General features: G+C 50.7%; 1 protein-coding gene across 10 annotated transcripts in view; it reads left to right on the forward strand.

Moving 5' to 3' along the window:
• The window catches only part of Trak1 (trafficking kinesin protein 1), a 166,164-nt gene extending 150,070 nt beyond the window's left edge, over positions 1–16,094 (forward strand). For 5 of the 10 annotated variants that reach the window (XM_029481567.1, XM_029481569.1, XM_021171939.2 and 2 more), the window contains 3 exons: positions 360–578; positions 10,195–10,297; positions 13,395–16,094. In XM_029481567.1, the coding sequence (XP_029337427.1) occupies positions 360–578; positions 10,195–10,297; positions 13,395–14,157 (1,085 nt within the window). In that variant the 3' untranslated portion in view covers positions 14,158–16,094. Of the gene's footprint in view, positions 1–359; positions 889–10,194; positions 10,298–13,394 lie in introns of those variants that run through there. The other 5 variants (XM_029481566.1, XM_021171940.2, XM_029481571.1 and 2 more) reach the window with 2 other exon arrangements.
• The last annotated feature ends 1,147 nt before the right edge of the window (positions 16,095–17,241 follow it).

Below are 17,241 nucleotides of genomic sequence, written 5' to 3' on the forward strand. Positions count from 1 at the left end.
ATTGGTTCTTTACAGTGCTGCTCCCTCTTGGTGTGACAGGGACACACTGTTGTCCAGTTAGGTCAAGCCAGTTCTACCCCAGTCCTTCCTACAGTCAGTCCTATGCAAGCTCAGGTGACCCCAGTCCCTCCCACAATCCTTTGCAAGCTTGGTGACCTCAGTCCCTCCCACAGTCCTGTGCAAGCTCAGGTGACCCCAGCTCTTCCCACAGTCCTGTGCAAGCTCAGGTGACTCCAGCCCCTCCCACAGTCCTGTGCAAGCTCAGGTGTTCACATTGAGCTCTGAGGGTGGGAAACATTTGCTCTAGCTGCCATGCTAACTCTCCCTTCTCTTGGTATCCACTCTCTTTCCCCCACAAGGTTCAGCCACGCTTCACCACTGGCAGCAATTGGCCCAGCCTCATCTTGGGGGCATCCTGGACCCCCGTCCTGGTGTGGTCACCAAGGGCTTCCGGACTTTGGACGTTGACCTGGATGAAGTGTACTGCCTTAACGACTTTGAGGAAGATGAGACAGGTGACCACATTTCTCTGGCGGGCCTAGCTACCTCCACGCCAATTCAGCACCCGGAGACCTCAGGTGAGAGGTCTCGAGCACGTGTGACTGTCTCAGGCAGCAGAAGTTACTCCAGCCAGCCTCAGGCTTCCCCAGAGGAGATGCACCAGCCGCCAGCACAAGCGGGCCTGGAGGAGGAGGAGGAGGAGGAGGAGGAGGGGTCTGGTGAGGGCGCCTCGATTAGTCCTGTAAACCTGACACCTTTACCGGAGGCAGAGCTCTGGGCCTTGCTCGTCTCTGTTCCTGGCACCACCCGTAGTAACTCTGTGTCCGTAGCTTCTGCTCGTCTGTGTGGATGACAGGAAAAAGCTTTCCCGTTGTCAGGCTCTGTTTTGAAAACAGAGACCAGATCCTCCGCTTGTGACGGAGTGGGTCCCTCTGCCCGTCATGGAGCCCTGGGGCCCTGCAAGCGGGAGCAGGAAAGGCTGCTAAAAAGTGGGATATGGGGCCCTGAGAACGGGGACACCCGAGGGTTCTGTTACGGCCATCCTACCCTGGATCTGATGTCTCCCACGTCCTCTCTGGATTTCCAGCCTGAGCAAGCTGGGGGAAGTCTTAGGGAAAAGGCAATGACTGAGAAGACGTAGAATGTGCGGAAACCAGAGGGAAAGAAGTGCAGAGCCCTCTGCACTTTCAGAATGCTTGAAAGCATGTCAGTTCTGTGATGTGCCTTAGCCTCAGTGAAGGCGCATGCGCTAAGTGTTTAGTGATACTCTTTAACCAGGTACACACTAAGAGGTGTCATTCAGCTCTTACAAGGTGGATGCTAGGTGCTCAGGTTAGCCTCCATCCCACCTCCCACCTATACATACTAGGCTAGCCCCCATCCCACCTATACACAGTGTGACCACAGGTGACCCAGAAACCTTGCACTGGGATGGGAAGTTTATGCTTGAGGCTCCTGGGACCTCTGGGGAGTTAGTTATGTGGTTACTCTGTATCCAGATGTTTCATCTGCCTGCTGAAGCTCCTAGCTCATTGTGCTGGGACATGGAAGAACTCAGGTGTCAGGAAAAATGAATGGACTGATGCAGTCCTCCTCAGGCCATCCCCAGGTCACTAAATGCAAGGAAAGGATATTCCTCTTTCCGCCTCATAATTTTAAGAGGCCCTGACACTTGGCTTGTTGTGAAAGCTGAGGTAGAATGAAGGTTTCGGTGGTGTCTCATACCCCCGCCCCCCAGGTTAATTACAGGCAGCCATGGTCTAAGGGCCCAACCTGGACCAACTGTTTCTTTAAATGTCAACCTTAGAGGTGTCATCACAGAATTTATGTTTTGAGTTTTTTTTTTTTTTTTTTTTTTTTTTTTTTTTTTTTTTTTTTTTTTTTTTTGAGACAGGGTTTTTCTATATAGCCTTGGCTGGCTGTCCTGGAACTCACTTTGTAGACCAGGCTGGCCTCGAACTCAGAAATCCACCTACCTCTGCCTCCGGAGTGCTGGGATTAAAGGTGTGCGCCACCACGCCCGGCCCATGTTTTGAGTTTTTAAAAGTAAGTTAGCAAGTGACGCGGAGGAAATGAAGACATTTATCCTGTGAGGTCCACAGACTCAATTAGGCCTGGTGGGATAGACTCATAATTCCCAGGAAGCTGAGGCAGGAGGATCTCAGGCTCAATACCAAATGACTGGACCGCAGCCTGTAGTTTCAAATCTCCCTTTGTTATCAGCACTGGGTCCATCCGAAGGCAGACAGCACCATACCTGTGTCTGGCTGACTTCCGTGGCTATAAGGGTAGGTGTCAAAGGTCACATCTATCCCTCCTAGCTAGAATGCCAGTCCTGGAAGTTGAAGGACAAATCCCTTCCCCAGGTGCATCTTAGGAAAGTCATTCAGAAAGAATATAATTCATTGTACCAAGATCTGCCCTGAGAGGTCAGAGGGCGAGAGTCCTGGCTATGAGGACCCAAGGCCCAACCTCTGCCCCTCCTAACAGTGGCCCTTCTTGCCTAGCGTCCTACCTCTTGCTGAACCTGCCAGCACGTTCTCCCAACAACTTGATTTGAGGAGCGCCAAACACACACAGAGCAGAGTTTGTAAAGAATCAGGCTCCAGGTGTGCATTCCAAGCACAGCTGATCAGTTTGTTCAGGGCCTTTCAGGAAAGGCGTTGTCCCGCTGACGGGAGAGCTCTGTAGCGCTTGTTTTCCCGGAGGGAGCTCTTCTCTAGAAGCACCATGCGGAGAGAGGGGATGCAGAGCCACACAGTGGCAGGGTGGCAGGGCAGGATAGCTCCTTTTCTCTGATGAGTGACAGAACCATCTGCTGTTAGGAGTAGAAGTCTAAGACACCCCAAGTTACACTGGATACCCCAAATGCTCTTTATGCACAGTCCTGGGAGGGGGTGGCTAAAGGCTGGTGAGTCTCGTGGGAAGACCTGGAGCTCTGGTCTTGGGATTTCTGTCCCAATGACCTGGTCCCTGTGCTCCCAAGAGCTGCTGTGTACCTGGGAAGGGGTCAGAGGAAAGAAGTTTGAATCCGAAGGCAGTTAGGATTACAGCTGATACTGAGCAGGGCCGAAGAGTGGGAAGACTCACCTCGTAGATGTTTTTATTAGTGTGTTTGAGTGTGTCTTTTGAAGCACCATTTGATTTTTTTTTTCTCTTTAATCCCATGTCTGATGAAGGATGGCCCTATGCTGTTGTGTTGTAAATTACCTAGAAGATTAAAACAGACGGTTGAAAACAACTTTTAGGTCCTAGTTTTACTTCATTTTAATGATTGCTTATGTTCTAGATTTACACAGGAAGCATATTTTTCAGGATAGTCACCACCTGGCCCTGCCAGGACCCAGTATTTTAGTTTATGGCTGGGGCCAGGGACAACCGGCATGTGGGAAGAGGTTGGTTAAGCTCTATTGATTAAGCTCTATTGATTAAGCTCTATTGGTAGCTTGTTGGTGGAATGCACTACAGGATTTAGCTCAGTTAAATTCTCCTGAAGATTCACAGTGGAAGGAAAGATGGGATTAAGCCGGCACCAGAGATGAACTGAAAGATCGGCTTGTGTGTCATGGAGACTGGCTCATGAAGACCCCTGGGCTGTATCCACTTCTGTCCCCTGCAGTGCACATGGCTCACAACTGGCCCCAAGATCCTGACACCAGTGTAGACTATGAAAACTGCACTCATTCAAAACAGGCCACTGAAGGTCTCTTGTATCTCAAGCCCCAGGATGCCAGAGGCAGAAGCCAAGAAATAGCTTTTTGCTGCTTCTTCACCAACACAGAGATCCGAGCTGTGCTCAGGGTGAAGGGATCAAAAGAATAGCCCTCCACAGAAAGGAGGAGGCCCGGCCAGGGAAGCCCATCTCTTGCTCTGTCACACAGCAGTGCCCTGAGGGAGCAAAGCTCTACTCCTTGATTCTGTCCCACCCAGCCTCACCACTACCCACAGAAGATGGACAGATGGACTTGTATGTATGTAGGAGCTGGACAAGTGACCCCATGGGTCTGGAAGGTTCTGGTATCTTTGGCAGAAGGAACTTCCTTCCCGTGTTCCACATGGGATGGGAACATTTTCCAGGCCCTGGCTTTGCATCCCTACGTCCATACAGAGTGAATGCTCTGCTCACACCCACCTGGTTAAGACAGGCTAAGAAAGTCCCAGCCTCTTTCTAAGAGCATTTGGTGAACTGAGAACAGGCCAGCTGCAACCCGGAAGGAGGGCAGGGGAAGGGAGGGAGGAGCTGATTCCTCCAAACTGGACAGAGCAGGCTCTAGAGAGATCTGTGTGGAGAGGCCTTTATGAGCAGACATTTATAAGAGATGTTCCGACAGGCAGCCACCGCCTTGAGAACAATGGGAGACATGCTCTCCAACCTCCCCAAGCAGGTGAAGAGGCTCTCTGGCCTCTCTGTGTCAGCCCCAGAAGGGAGGATGAGCAGTGAGGGCCACGGAGTTGGGCCTCGTTGGTACAAAAAGATCCAGGGAAGAGTTTTGCATTTACCCCGTTGACAGTTCCACTGTGCTCTGAAACTTTCTTTCCTCAAGAGGATGCCTCAGAGTCACGAAGCAGCTTTGCCTGCCCTCTCTGCGGGATGCAACGAAGTGGGTTGTCTCCTAATGCACATATATATTTTTTTTTTGTAATGAAACAGACAACAGTTTGCTATGATGTGAATAGAATGCTTAAGTTCGCAAGAACTATAAATATCAGTTGTGCCAAATCAGAAAAATGATCTTATGATTCTGATTCTATTCAGTCTCCACATTGGAACCTTCCAGAAAATCTACCAGACTGAGGCCTAATGGGCGGGGAGCCGGGGGCCTTCACAGAGCTACAGGACCTGACTAGGGCTAATCAAAGAAACTCTCAGGGAGCAGAGAAAAATGGGGAAGCCAGAAGCTAAGACCTTAGGAAGCTTTGCCAATAAAGGAATAACAATGAATAGTTTAAAACCACTCTTAGCTTAAGGGTGGGACAAACATCTGTCATCCAGGCACTTAGGCATCTGAGACCGGAGGATGATGAATTCAGAGGCTAGCCTGAGCTACATAACAAGACTGTATATCAAAATAAGACGTTTTGTATAAGTCTCCTTTGAAGTCAGTGTAACAGTGTCCCTGTGCCAAGGCAAGCACAGGTAATCACGCAGTTCCTTCCCTCTGCTTTCTGGGACATGACTGTTGGGCACATGGCTGTACAGGGCTCTCTCTGTCTATGATCTTTCATAGGCACTGTTACATTATGAAACATCTTTCTGTGCCCCGGTGCCTGTCTTTTTAGGAAGAATTCTATAAGATTGCCTTCATCTGGGTCATGAAAATGAATCTCATGTATTGGGAAGGCAGCTTTCTGTTCCTGAGCAGGACACAGTTGTCATCCGCTGGGCATCCTTAAAGACAAAACCCAGAAACCTGCTCGTGTTCTTAGGGCTCGACTCAAGCCAGGCCTTTCAGTTCTGAAGATGGCAGCTTTGCTTTGTTTGGTAGGAAAGGCTGCTCCTGGGTGCCACTATTGATACAGTGGCTGTGTGTGTGTGTGTGTGTGTGTGAGATCATAGTGCACAGCAGGTCCAGCTCACATGACCGCTTCACACCCCCATGGTCAAGTCAGGAAAGTAGGGTACACTTCCTTCTTTCATCCAGTTGTCTGCGCCCCACAGAGTGAGTATAGAATACACTCTGTGCCCTGTAAAGATGAGGTCCCTTTTGCAAGATTTTCAGATACATTTAAAAAAATTTTTTGACATTTTTAGAAATTATTTATGTGATCTTAAATAAGCAAGCTTAGGCTGACAATGTTTTTCCGTGGGTAGAACACTTGTTTAGTGTGCATGAAGTCCTGGGTTCCATCCCTAGCACTGTATAAACCAGGAGTGGTGTACGCTTATACTCCTAACACTTGGGAGGTAGAGTCAGGAAGGTCAGATGTTCAAGGCCATCCTTGGCTACATAGTGAGCTCTGGAACACATGAGCCCTTGTCTCAATACAAGACCTAGTATGAGTGTGAGCAGAGCCAGCGCCTCCCCATTCTCAAGGGTCTGTGGAGTAGCCTCAGTGTGTGTCACCTCTCAAAACTCCAAGCAACAGGCTTCAGTGCCTCTGAACAGCCCCCTTGGGTGTTCCTTTAACGACTGGCTTCTAGGGTGTCGTTCAGAGGGGAAAATGGTTACTCCAGAGCACGTCAGCTTGCCCTCCCTCACAGAGGATAAAAATTACTAAGGACTGCACAAAACGTGTGTTTGAACGTGGCTGCCCAAGTGGGCAGAGTCCCATCATCTGTCAGTTCCTGCAGGGTCCCTGAGCTTAGCAGAGCACCTGAGCCACACCAGGGTCCATCTCCTCTCTGCATTTTATCCTGGGAAGCCTACACACTCTGTAGTGCAGCAGCTCCCCCTGGTTGATGCAGACACCTCCCAACTCTGTTAGAGACTCAGGGATGTGTCAGGGACCCACCCTGGGTCCTGGCCATGGGCAAGAAGGCAGTGTCATTTCCTAGGTGCCTCCACTCCAAGCAGAAACACTCAGGCTACATCAGCAAACCAAGAACAGAGTGGGTCTCGCCTTTCCCATGCCTTTCAACAAGCTGGACGAAGGGAGTGCTGGCCTGTGATACACAACTCACCTGTGCTTCACCCCCTGTAGATCTCTGATAACCAAGGTTTAGTTGATTTTAAAGCTTGCCAGTGCTTGCAGCAACATCAGGAGAAAGAAGAACTAAACAAAAGGTTTAGGGTTGTTAAATTAAAGAAAAATCCATCTCTATATAAAATGATGAGCGCACTCTTAGTGGTCAGGTAGTTGAACAGAGTGGGCTCTCATCTTATTGAGCACGAAGCCCAAATTAGCACAGGACTGGACTTCTGGAAGTGCCTGGCTGGCTCAATCACAGTAACCTAGAACCTGCTGGACACCTGCCACGAAGCTCTAGGCTGTGATCAACTGTGGTATCTGTCCATCCATCCCCCTTAAGCTGGAAGCCCTCCAGTCAGGCTCAGACTGCCGCAGACCCTCTGGGTCCCTGTGTCTGCGTGGAACGGGTCTCTCGGGCAAGTGGGCAAAGCGTAGGATTAATTGACAAACAGACACACACAGGAGAGGTGTTGAATCTGAATGTATTGTCAGGTCGAGCATCAGACTTTTTTATAATACAGAGAATATCAGGGGTTACAAATCACATCAGACAAGGTACACTGAAATTTACTAGATACAAGGGAATGACTGCGAAAGGAATTTGCAGGAATCAAATAGATGTTTACAATAGAGATTAGCAGCCCTGCCTAGGATCAGCCTAGTGACAGGCAAGAATTTCACACTTTAGTGTTAATACCACCAGGGGGTTATTACTCTTGGCAGGCCTCAAGAATAATGTAGTGTCACGGACCCCGAAATTCCTAGGTCTTGCTAATTCTTATCTGGAGAATCCCCATTTGTCAGGAGAGTACACCAGCTTGCTTTAGGTATGGAATGTAGCCTGTACTAAGGATTTCTATCTCAGTGAGATTCCCAGGCTCTTTCTGCAGACCAGCTGAGCTAATGGCCTCGTCTATTTTAATGCTTAATTAGTTACTGAATAGGTTAAACTTCCTTGCTGTTATCTGGGGTCTTGGAACACTGGGGGAGGCTTTAGCTATGTCAGAATTCAATCTTAAAAGGCACTTATAATAGGGTAATGCTTAATAGAGAGCACGTGGATCCATACACTAGACTAACTCAGGAATGGAAAATTAATTTATGGGTTAGAAAGGACGCCAGACTCCAGGAGGGAGTTTCCGTGAAATTCTCTCCCTCATGAGATAACTTCCAAGCCTCCGCCTGTCAAGCTGACTCAACCGGAGTGCGTGGCATCAGACAAGAATAAGGACTTCACCAGGAAGTTGGAGTAGTCATTCCAAGGAACCCTGCCCTTTGTACCCTCAACCCGAGGCCTGTGAGGCAGTGTGCAACATGGTCTTGGTGACTCCGGTTCTGAACCCAAGCCCCAGCTCTGCAAAGGGTGTTTCGTGTCTCTCACTGTCAAAGCTTGGTGGCTTGAGGATTCAATGTTTTGCTTCTCTGGGACAAACAGGAGGGGCTGTGGGGAGTCCTTCCCAGTGAAACTCACTGTCTCTATATTGTGTCCCAAGGAAGGGAGGCACAGCTGCGTCCCGGCAGTCCGTGGTGACACCGAGAGTTCGAGCACCCAGGCATCCCAGTGGTATTGTGGAGGGGCCGAATCTCTCTGGCTTTGGCTCTTCAGACAATCAATCCTCTTGATCTTCAAAGCTGTCCGTTGTTCCTGGGGAGGGGGGTGTGTGTGAATTTTTAGCAGCCTTCTCCTCTCTCCCAAACCCATTTGGATGGGATGGGTTTTCCTTCCGATGATTCAACTCCATCTCTAAAATGACCTCCTCGGAGATTGCACACCTAATGGGTTAGGGCGGGGCAGCTGCATAGTCTCTCTGTGTGTCCAGATGGGGGCTGCACTTCTGATTCTAATCCCGCCTTGCCTTGTTGAGTTGTTATTGTTAGTGTTCCTGCTACTGCCATTGTCTTAATGATCTGCTTGCCCCTTTCCCTTTCTGTCTTTCCCAATAACCCTTCCTCCCAGGCTTCCTGTTGGTTTTGTTCCTGGACTTTGTCGCTGTCCAAGACTTGTGATTGTCTGGCTGACCTTTTCTTCATAGCTTGGTCCTTTTTTGTTGGCGCCCCGCAGCACCTTCTCGGTTACCCGAGCTCAGGAGCCTCCACTCACATCCAATGCTAAAGCCATGGTTCACAGAGGCAGTTCCCGTGCTTCATTTGCTTGTGTGTCTTTCTGTGCCTCCCGCCAAGCCTCTGCTTGTGGTCTCAGTGCTGGCTGCCACCCCAGGTGTCTGTCACCCAGCCCTCGTGGGACACACAGCTGGGTCACACCACCAGCAGGCACGAGGCCAAGCTCCCCTTCTCTTCTGGACACCATCACTATTTTTGTGCTCTGACTTTGTCCCCCTGTGGTGTGTTTCTAGCCGACTCTCCACCCACTCCTTTGTTTTTGTTTTTTGGTTTTTTTCTTGTTTGCTTCATTTAGTTTTTAGTTTTCTTTTAACACAAAGCCAGATTATTTTTTTTTTAATTTTTTTTTTAATTTTCAAACCTAAGAGAAAGATTCTCATAGTTGAATCTTCATAACCTTTGAGTTTCCTGGCCTCTGGGGTCTGGAGACTTTTCCCAGGAGGTCTCTGGGGGCTGAGCTGCTGCAGGGCTGGGCAGTGGGTTGGGTACCTCGTCTCATGATTTTATCCTGCATGGGATTTGATGCACACACCCTTCCTCCCTCCCACAACACCCACTTGCTTTTTCTTTTCCCTTGATGCCCAAGTTATGAGTTAGGATGACCTTGACAATCATGACGTCGTCGTAGATTCTCTCCCTGCTCCTTCATTGGCTCTCTGGTGCATGGTCCTGATTTGCTTTGCTCCAACCGTGGTCATCAGCTGCCTTAACAACAACACCTTGGAGCATTCAAAGGACACCATCTTGTCTCAGTTCTAGTAAAAATGGGTGTCTTAGAGACCGTGCTAAAGAAAGCTGCCAGCATGCGGGGCAGTGACGAGGGCGTAGTCAGACCAGACTGGGCCTGGGAACTCCTACCTGTTGTTGCTAAGGCTGCTGAAGACATGTCCCACCACGATCGTCACAGGTGTCTGGACAGTAGTGGAGCCAGCTTCCCTGAGCCCCTTTTGTGTGAACAGAAAAGGGAGCTGTGTGAACCTTGCCTGCTTTCAGGAGCTAAGTACCTCTCCCTGCCCACTCCCCCTTCCTCTGGGCAGAGCATTGGCACCAGCTTGTCACTGTAAAGAAATACACAACAAGCATGCTAGAAGAAGGCAGATCTGAGCTCTGTGGTGAAAAACTAAATTTAAGCCTCCTTGGCACTCCCCGGTCCCCCGAGAACTGGATCCACTACTGGTCCAAGAAGTCGAATGAGGAACCCTGTCTGGATTGGGCCGGAAGCTGGGATTTGATGCTCTGCAGACCAGTGCTCAAAAACATGGTTATTTTTGAGAGGCCACCTTCAGTCCAGAACATTGGTGTCTCGACTTCCACGCCCAGATCCAGTTGACAAGGTAGCCCATCGCCACTCACACCTGTGGAGGGTCCTGCTGGACATTAGCCTCCCTTGCGGTTTATAATGGGTTCGAGGAATCGTTTGTTCTCCTTCTTCTCCCGGTCTAGCGCACCACCCTGGGAAGTGCATGTCACAGACCAACTCAACTTTCACCTTTACCACCTGCCGCATCCTGCACCCTTCAGACGAGCTCACTCGGGTCACGCCAAGGTAAGGACTGTGGCCCCAGAGTGGGTGGGAACGGGACAAGTCCAGGACCCAACTTTCTCACAAGACCTCATGATGAAGGTCAGGAGGTTCATTCAAAGGCTGATTCCAAGCCAGGTGTGGTGTTGCACACCTTTAATCTCTGTAGGCCAGCCTACATAGTGAGACTTTTGTCAAGGAAGAAAAAAAAAAGCAGACAATTACAGATATAGGGACCTGAGTTTGAACTCCATCACATTAAAAAAAAAAAAAGCGAGGCCTTGTATTCACCTGTGGATAGACACCTTAGAGTTAACTGGCTAGCCAGCCTAGCCTGCTTGCTGAGAGAGACTATCCTGTCTCAAACACAAGGTAGATAAGGAGCAATACCTAAGGTTGACCTCTGGCACTGCATGCATGTGTGCACTCATACGCATACACAGATGCACACAGAGAGCCAAACCCAACAGGCTTAAGCATCTTACAGGCATCTGTGGACACCTGTTCTGGGTCCCATCTTTCTTTCTGAACCTAGGCCTTGTTTGTTCAGATCTAGGGTAGATGGGGGCTGGGAAACCTCTTTTCACTGCCCCCTCTGTAGCTGTGATGTCGATTCTTTGGGCTCTCCTTAGATGGCTGAAGCCACCATCTCCGCAGGCCCTGGGGCTGAGTTGGTGTTGCTCTCTCTGAGCTTGCCAACGGAGAGTGGAGTTCTTTCACGGTAGAGTTACTGAGCTCTATAGAAGCCTTTCATCTCCCTGGAGCAGACTCCAGGAGCCACATGTCACAGCCAAACTCTAATGGCCAGTGTCAAACACAGTATGGCGAAGCCACGTGCCCAGTGTGGTGGCTTGTCTCTGTCCCGTGTACCATCTGGAATGATGTTGGTCTGTTTGACCTGATGTCAGCCATCTGGCTTCCCTCCTTGCCTTCCAGGAAAAAGGGAGAATGGTATCTTAGAACACAGAAGAGTGACATCCACCCCCCACCCCCTCACCCCCCCACTTTCTTTGTGACACAGTCAAATTAGATCCTAGAGTTGATGGATGGAGTCAGGGAGGGAGGTGAGGAGGGCCAGCTCAGCCGGGGCGGCCACCCCTGGGAGCACCTTAAACTATGAATAATTTTCCACAGGTCTTGTGAGGATGACGACGAAGCAGCAATATGCCCTGTTGAGCTGAGAGGAGATATAGGGCAGAAAGTCTGAGCCCACGGGCAAGGCAGGGGGTGAGCACACGGCCAATGGAGCCTGCTCCTGCAGGGCCACGCCCAAGGAGCTGTGTGTGCAACTGTGGCTGCCACTAACCCGGGGACGGAGGCTTCCATGTGTCTCTCTGGTTGTGCCTGGTTAACATGGTCATGACCATTATTCTAACCCAGCTAAACCCCCCAGACTAGCTGAATGTCAACACTAATGAAGGCGTAACAGAAGGTTTCACCCAATGGGGTCCCTGGATTTCCGCTTTGTTTCTGTCCCTTGCTGCCCCTGAGAGATGCTGGCTTCCCAACCTGTGACTTTGTTTAGAGGAGGTTGTTTTAAAAGGCCACAGAGCATTGATGTCCCTTGTGAAGCCAAATGACTAAATGTATGCTTTGGGCTGAAGCCACAGGCCTCAGACTGCCCCCAAGTATGTCTTACCCCAGAAGTAGCTATGTGGGGGGCGGGGCAGAAAGACCTTGGAAGTGAGGTGTAAGGGGAGCTACAAGGGGTAAGGGGGTAGGGGATTGTCTTGTCTGAGGTGGGAAGAAATGCAACTGGGGGGGGGGTGGGGGTGGGGGGGGGTGGGGGGAAGTCCTGAAAATCTTCGTAGGAATGGCCACACTCATTTCCCTTCTTGTCTAGAACATTCTTACCTCCTAGAAACTCTCAGCATTTACAAAAACCTTTCCTGCGCCTTTTGCAAGTCCCCCTTCTTATCCCCAGATCTGCTGCGCTCTCTCCAGGTACTCCCAACTCTGCAGAATCTCCTCTCTCAAGCTTGTGTGTGATGAGCTGTATCTGTGGCTCCCACCCCATGCCCGCCAATGTTAGGTGGGGAGACTACCTAAATGTGGGGTCACATGGCACCTCTATCTCTCTCTATCTAGGGAGGGAGGGGCCCCATCTCATCATTCCAAGGGCCTTCTCCAGATGGTCCTGGTTCCCTTTCTGTTTCTAGTTGGTGCCTGCCCAAGGTGCCTGAGCTTCCCGTGAGCAGCCTGGGGAGAGGGTTCTATGACTGAGTTCTGGGGACTGCTCAGCTGGCCTATTGCTAGGGAAGCTGACCACTCCAGCTGAAGTCCCACGAGGCAGTGGCAGTAGGTTTCCTTTTGTCCCTCTGCACCCTCTCAGAAGCAGGGCAGACCTCCCTGAAAGCCAGCTTTGTGAGCACAGACTGCTACTTCTCCCTGCTGCCTGCATTCTGGTGGCTTTCCCAGCTGGATCACAGATGCTGGGACCTCCCAAGTCTCCCCAGTCATCAGGCCGTGGTAGACGGACGAATATGGCTTTGTTACACACTCTGATGGGCTTTGAACCTTACAAATCCTAGACAGGTTGATCATGTTAGATGTGGCTTCCTTCCCCTGCCCTGACCAGTCCACTGCATCCCAAGGTGTTTGCATAGTGGGAAGCGGGAGCAAGAACAGCACGGGGCCGAGGCTGAGTCCTGTGCCTTGGCTGTGTTTTTGCTGTTCCTGTAACAAGTTCTGCAACTCACGGCCCAGGTTTGAAAGATCAAGGTTTGGAAAAAGAACTATTTGGGGTAATTTGGTTGCTGAAGAGTCTCTTCCTGTCATGTCCTGACATCGGTGGGGCCGCTTCGCATGTGGGTTCCAGTCCAGGGTTGTCCACTTACTAGCCAAGTACAGCCCTGAGTACACCCACTGACCTTAGCGTCTGCATCTCCATGTACAGAGGAGACAGATGGCTCTGGGGTAAGCAAGGGACCATGCGCAGCTTCCTAACTTGAAGCACAGTAAGAGACCCCACCCACCCCCTACAAAATGAGGATTAGAGGCTCCACAGGGCACAGCAGGGAGTGTCTTCTCCTTCCCCAAGCTTCTTCTGCACTCCCTGCAGGCGACCGGGCCACTGATGGTTCTTTCTCATGAATAACCAGCCCCCCCCCCTTTCTTTCAGCCTTAACTCTGCCCCAGCTCCGGCTTGTAGCAGCACCAGCCACTTGAAATCCACGCCAGTGGCCACGCCATGCACCCCCCGGAGACTGAGCCTGGCTGAGTCTTTCACAAATGTCCGGGAGTCCACGACAACCATGAGCACGTCCCTGGGGCTGGTATGGTTGCTGAAGGAGCGAGGCATCTCAGCGGCCGTGTACGACCCCCAGAGTTGGGACAGAGCCGGCAGGGGCTCCCTCCTCCACTCCTACACCCCTAGGATGGCTGTGATCCCGTCCACCCCACCAAACTCCCCTATGCAAACACCCTCGGCCTCCCCGCCCTCCTTCGAGTTCAAGTGCACGAGCCCTCCCTACAACAACTTCCTGGCTTCCAAGCCTGCCAGCTCTATCTTGAGGGAGGTGAGGGAAAAGAGGCCCGTGCGGAGCAGCGAGAGCCAGACAGATGTGTCTGTCTCCAACCTCAACCTTGTAGACAAAGTCAGGAGGTTTGGGGTGGCCAGAGTGGTGAACTCAGGACGAGCCCATATCCCTACCTTGACTGAGGAACAGGGACCTCTCCTCTGTGGACCCACAGGGCCTGCACAGGCTCTTGTCCCTGGGGGCCTGGTCCCCGAGGGCCTGCCTCTGGGGTGCCCCAGTGGCATCCGACGGAATCGCAGCTTCCCCACCATGGTCGGGTCCAGTGTGCAGATGAGAGCCCCTGTGATCCTCACCTCGGGCATCTTGATGGGTGCTAAGCTCCCCAAACAGACTAGCTTGCGGTGAGGCCGGGGATCTCTGTCCTGTCTGCTCCCTGCCTCCTGCCCCCGACAGAGCACTCACACCCCTGTCTCCTCTGAGGTCCACTCCTCCTGAGTTAGACAGATCAATTGTGTGCCTCTTGGGGGAAGAGTGGAACTCCATATGGTGTGTATACAGGACTTGGGGACCTTGCGTCTGCTCTCTCATCCAATCCACAGGAAGTAATAACCCTACAAGGTCACAATCTTGTGAGGATGGCACCTGAGCTCATTTGGGGGAAGGTGGCGTCCTTTCTTCCTTACTTTTAAGAAGCACTGAAATTCCCAAGGCTGTTCTTATCCCATGGATAGGAATCTGGTGAATTCTGCATAAGACTGTCAGGGTGCACACAGAGCCGCCATGTGGCACAGGTCTCCTCGCTCACCTATGACAGCCGACAGACAGGGCTGCTCGCCATCGGAGAGCTGTTCTTTCAGTTGTAGGTGGCCCAGCTTCATCAAGGTCTGCACTATCCTGCCCCGATGGACTGTCTGTTCTCCAGACTTCTTTTCCCGTCTCTGACTTGAAGTTACCTTGTATTTTGTCACAAGCTGTCAGGGTTAGAGCCTGACGCGAAAAGAATGTATTTACACTCTGATGCGCCATCAGGCGGCCCCTCTGTGTTCTGTGTGATCGATTTTTTTTTCTTCCCATTTCTAAAATTTTTATTTGCAGGGAAGTCTCAGTACTGGCAGTTTCTCTTGGTTCTGACACCAAAGTGCAGACGGCACACACGCTAACTCTCTAATGACAGAGCTTATTTCTGGGACCCAACGTCACAGCCAGGGTGATGTATGACCAGTTCTCATTGTAACAATAGGATCATGGGGAAGGGGACAGGGCTGTTAAACCTATACATGGTGGAGGGGAAGGGCCGAAGTCACAACACACCTCAGGGCATCCTGAGCCAAGGTGTGTCAAGTGTGATGGCTGCTGGCCCCTTTCCACTCTGAAGGGAGCTCAGGCCACATCGTAGAGCTCCGTGGCCCTCAGTGGCTGCAGTTTTTAGTCCCCTCATTTCAAAACTAGAATTAAGTTTCCTCCTCATCCCCCAAGTCCATTGTCCCCTCATCCCATTTCTGCCCATAGGAAAAGATCAGAGGTGCTTATGAATGGAAGAAGTGTGAGCAAGTGAGCGTGGCCTGGGCCTGCTGCTGTCACCTGTGCAGTTATGAATTTTTATTTATTATCCATGTGTGCTGTATTTTAATCACATGCTGTCTCCGCTTCCAGCTCAAGCCTCTGTGTGTGTGTGTGTGTGTGTGTGTGTGTGTGTGTGTGTGTGTGTGTGAGAGAGTGAGAGAGAGAGAGATCCCAGCCCAGGTATATTATTTATTTACTTTTGTCTGAGGATGGCTGTATGTCTGTGTGTCACATGGTCACCTGCCCCAGACATCAGTGGAAGGATAGCATCCTGTGTACAAGAAATTGTCACATGAACAACTCCCCCACCCTCAGCAAAAGATGTTTCCTTGAATGGAGGAGGGTCACCTTATGCCCACCAAGGATGCTTTGAGAAGGTCTCCAAGCAGCCAGTGTCAGTCCCACGATTTCAAACTATTTATTCTCCAAACAGAGTGCTGGTTCATCGCGTTCTCTGCTCTCCTGGCTGCCGCAGATACGCGCAGTCACTTACACTTTATTTGAATGTATTTTAAAGCGGTAGGTAGAAGAGGAAAGGAGGGTGACAACTTTGGCTTGGATGGACCACGTCACGTGTTCAGAGCGGCCTCCCTCCCGTCCACACTGGAAGCACCAGTGTAAGAACCGACGACACTTTAGGGGTGGTGATAGGATCGTTAGCAAACCGGTGATCAACATTAAGCAACACTACCAAAAACATCGTGTTGTGATGCATCAGGATCAGCCACAAGATTTCATTCACTAACGAATATCAATAAAAACAAGCTCAAAGATGGAAAGCTTTTGTCTTGTCTTAGTATGCCTGTGTCCACCTGAATGCAATTGCCCTTAGAAGCCAGAAGAGGGCAGTGGATCCCCAAGAGCTGGAGTCATGGGTCATTTTTAGCAGCCTAATGTGGGTGTCAGGAACCAAACTCAGGTCCTCTGCAAAGGCAGGATTTGCTCTTCCACCTGAGCCATCTCTCTAGCCTTGGTGTGTACATAGCTTCTCATCAGGAAATTTACCTCTTTAAGAGTTGAAGGCATTTGTTATTGGGGGGATGGTAAATGAAAGGTATATACCCCCCAGTCTCTCATCCCTCCATCCTTTTCCAACATAATAGCATTCCATGGACAAGTTCCCTGCCGGACCCTGATGCACTTTTCAGGGCTGTATGCTGCTCCACACAAATTCAATCCTGTGAACATACTGGTCCTCCTATGAGCCAGTCCCCTACAGGCAGTCACAGAGCTGATTTTCATCTTTTATGACTAAAGCACAGTAATCAAAGCCGCCTTGTGTAAGAGATTCCCCACGTGGGTATGACATCACAGAGAGAATCACCAGAGAGGTAGTGTCAAATTTCCTCCCATAGAATGCTGCTGATACTCTTAGGAACCAAGAGTGGTAAAGGCTACCAGTGTGAGGGGGAAAGACTAAACTCACAGTGCTGCCTCTGGAGGTAGATGGGGGGGGGGAGGGAGGAGGGTGGCATCATGAGTGCCAGGGACGCTGGGGTGTGGCATGAGTGTTGGACATTGGGGGTGTGGCATTAATGTCAGGGACACTGGTGTTGAGCAAATTGCCGGGTTCAACCATTTGGTAATGATGACCTCGAGCAAGCCACTCACTGTCTTTGGAGGCCTCCACCCTTTTAATCTGTAAGGAGGGGGCGATAGCTCTACCACGTGAGAACAGAGGAAGCAGCTGGTGAGGGGCAGAGTGTGTTTTGAGTAGGGAGAGCCAGTGAGGCAGCCCACTGGCAGGTAAAGGCGGTGAGAGAGAATTTACTTTCTCATTGCTGTGACCCAGTACCTGATAGGAAGCAGTTAAAGACGAGGAGATACTGTTTTAGCTTGCAGCTCAAGAGAATACGGTTTGTCTATCATAGTGGGCAAGGATGGGGGCAGGAAAATGGGAGACGTCTGGTCACATTGCACTGCCAG

This window comes from Mus caroli, chromosome 9, assembly GCF_900094665.2.
Source record: "Mus caroli chromosome 9, CAROLI_EIJ_v1.1, whole genome shotgun sequence".
NCBI classification, from domain to species: domain Eukaryota; kingdom Metazoa; phylum Chordata; class Mammalia; order Rodentia; family Muridae; genus Mus; species Mus caroli.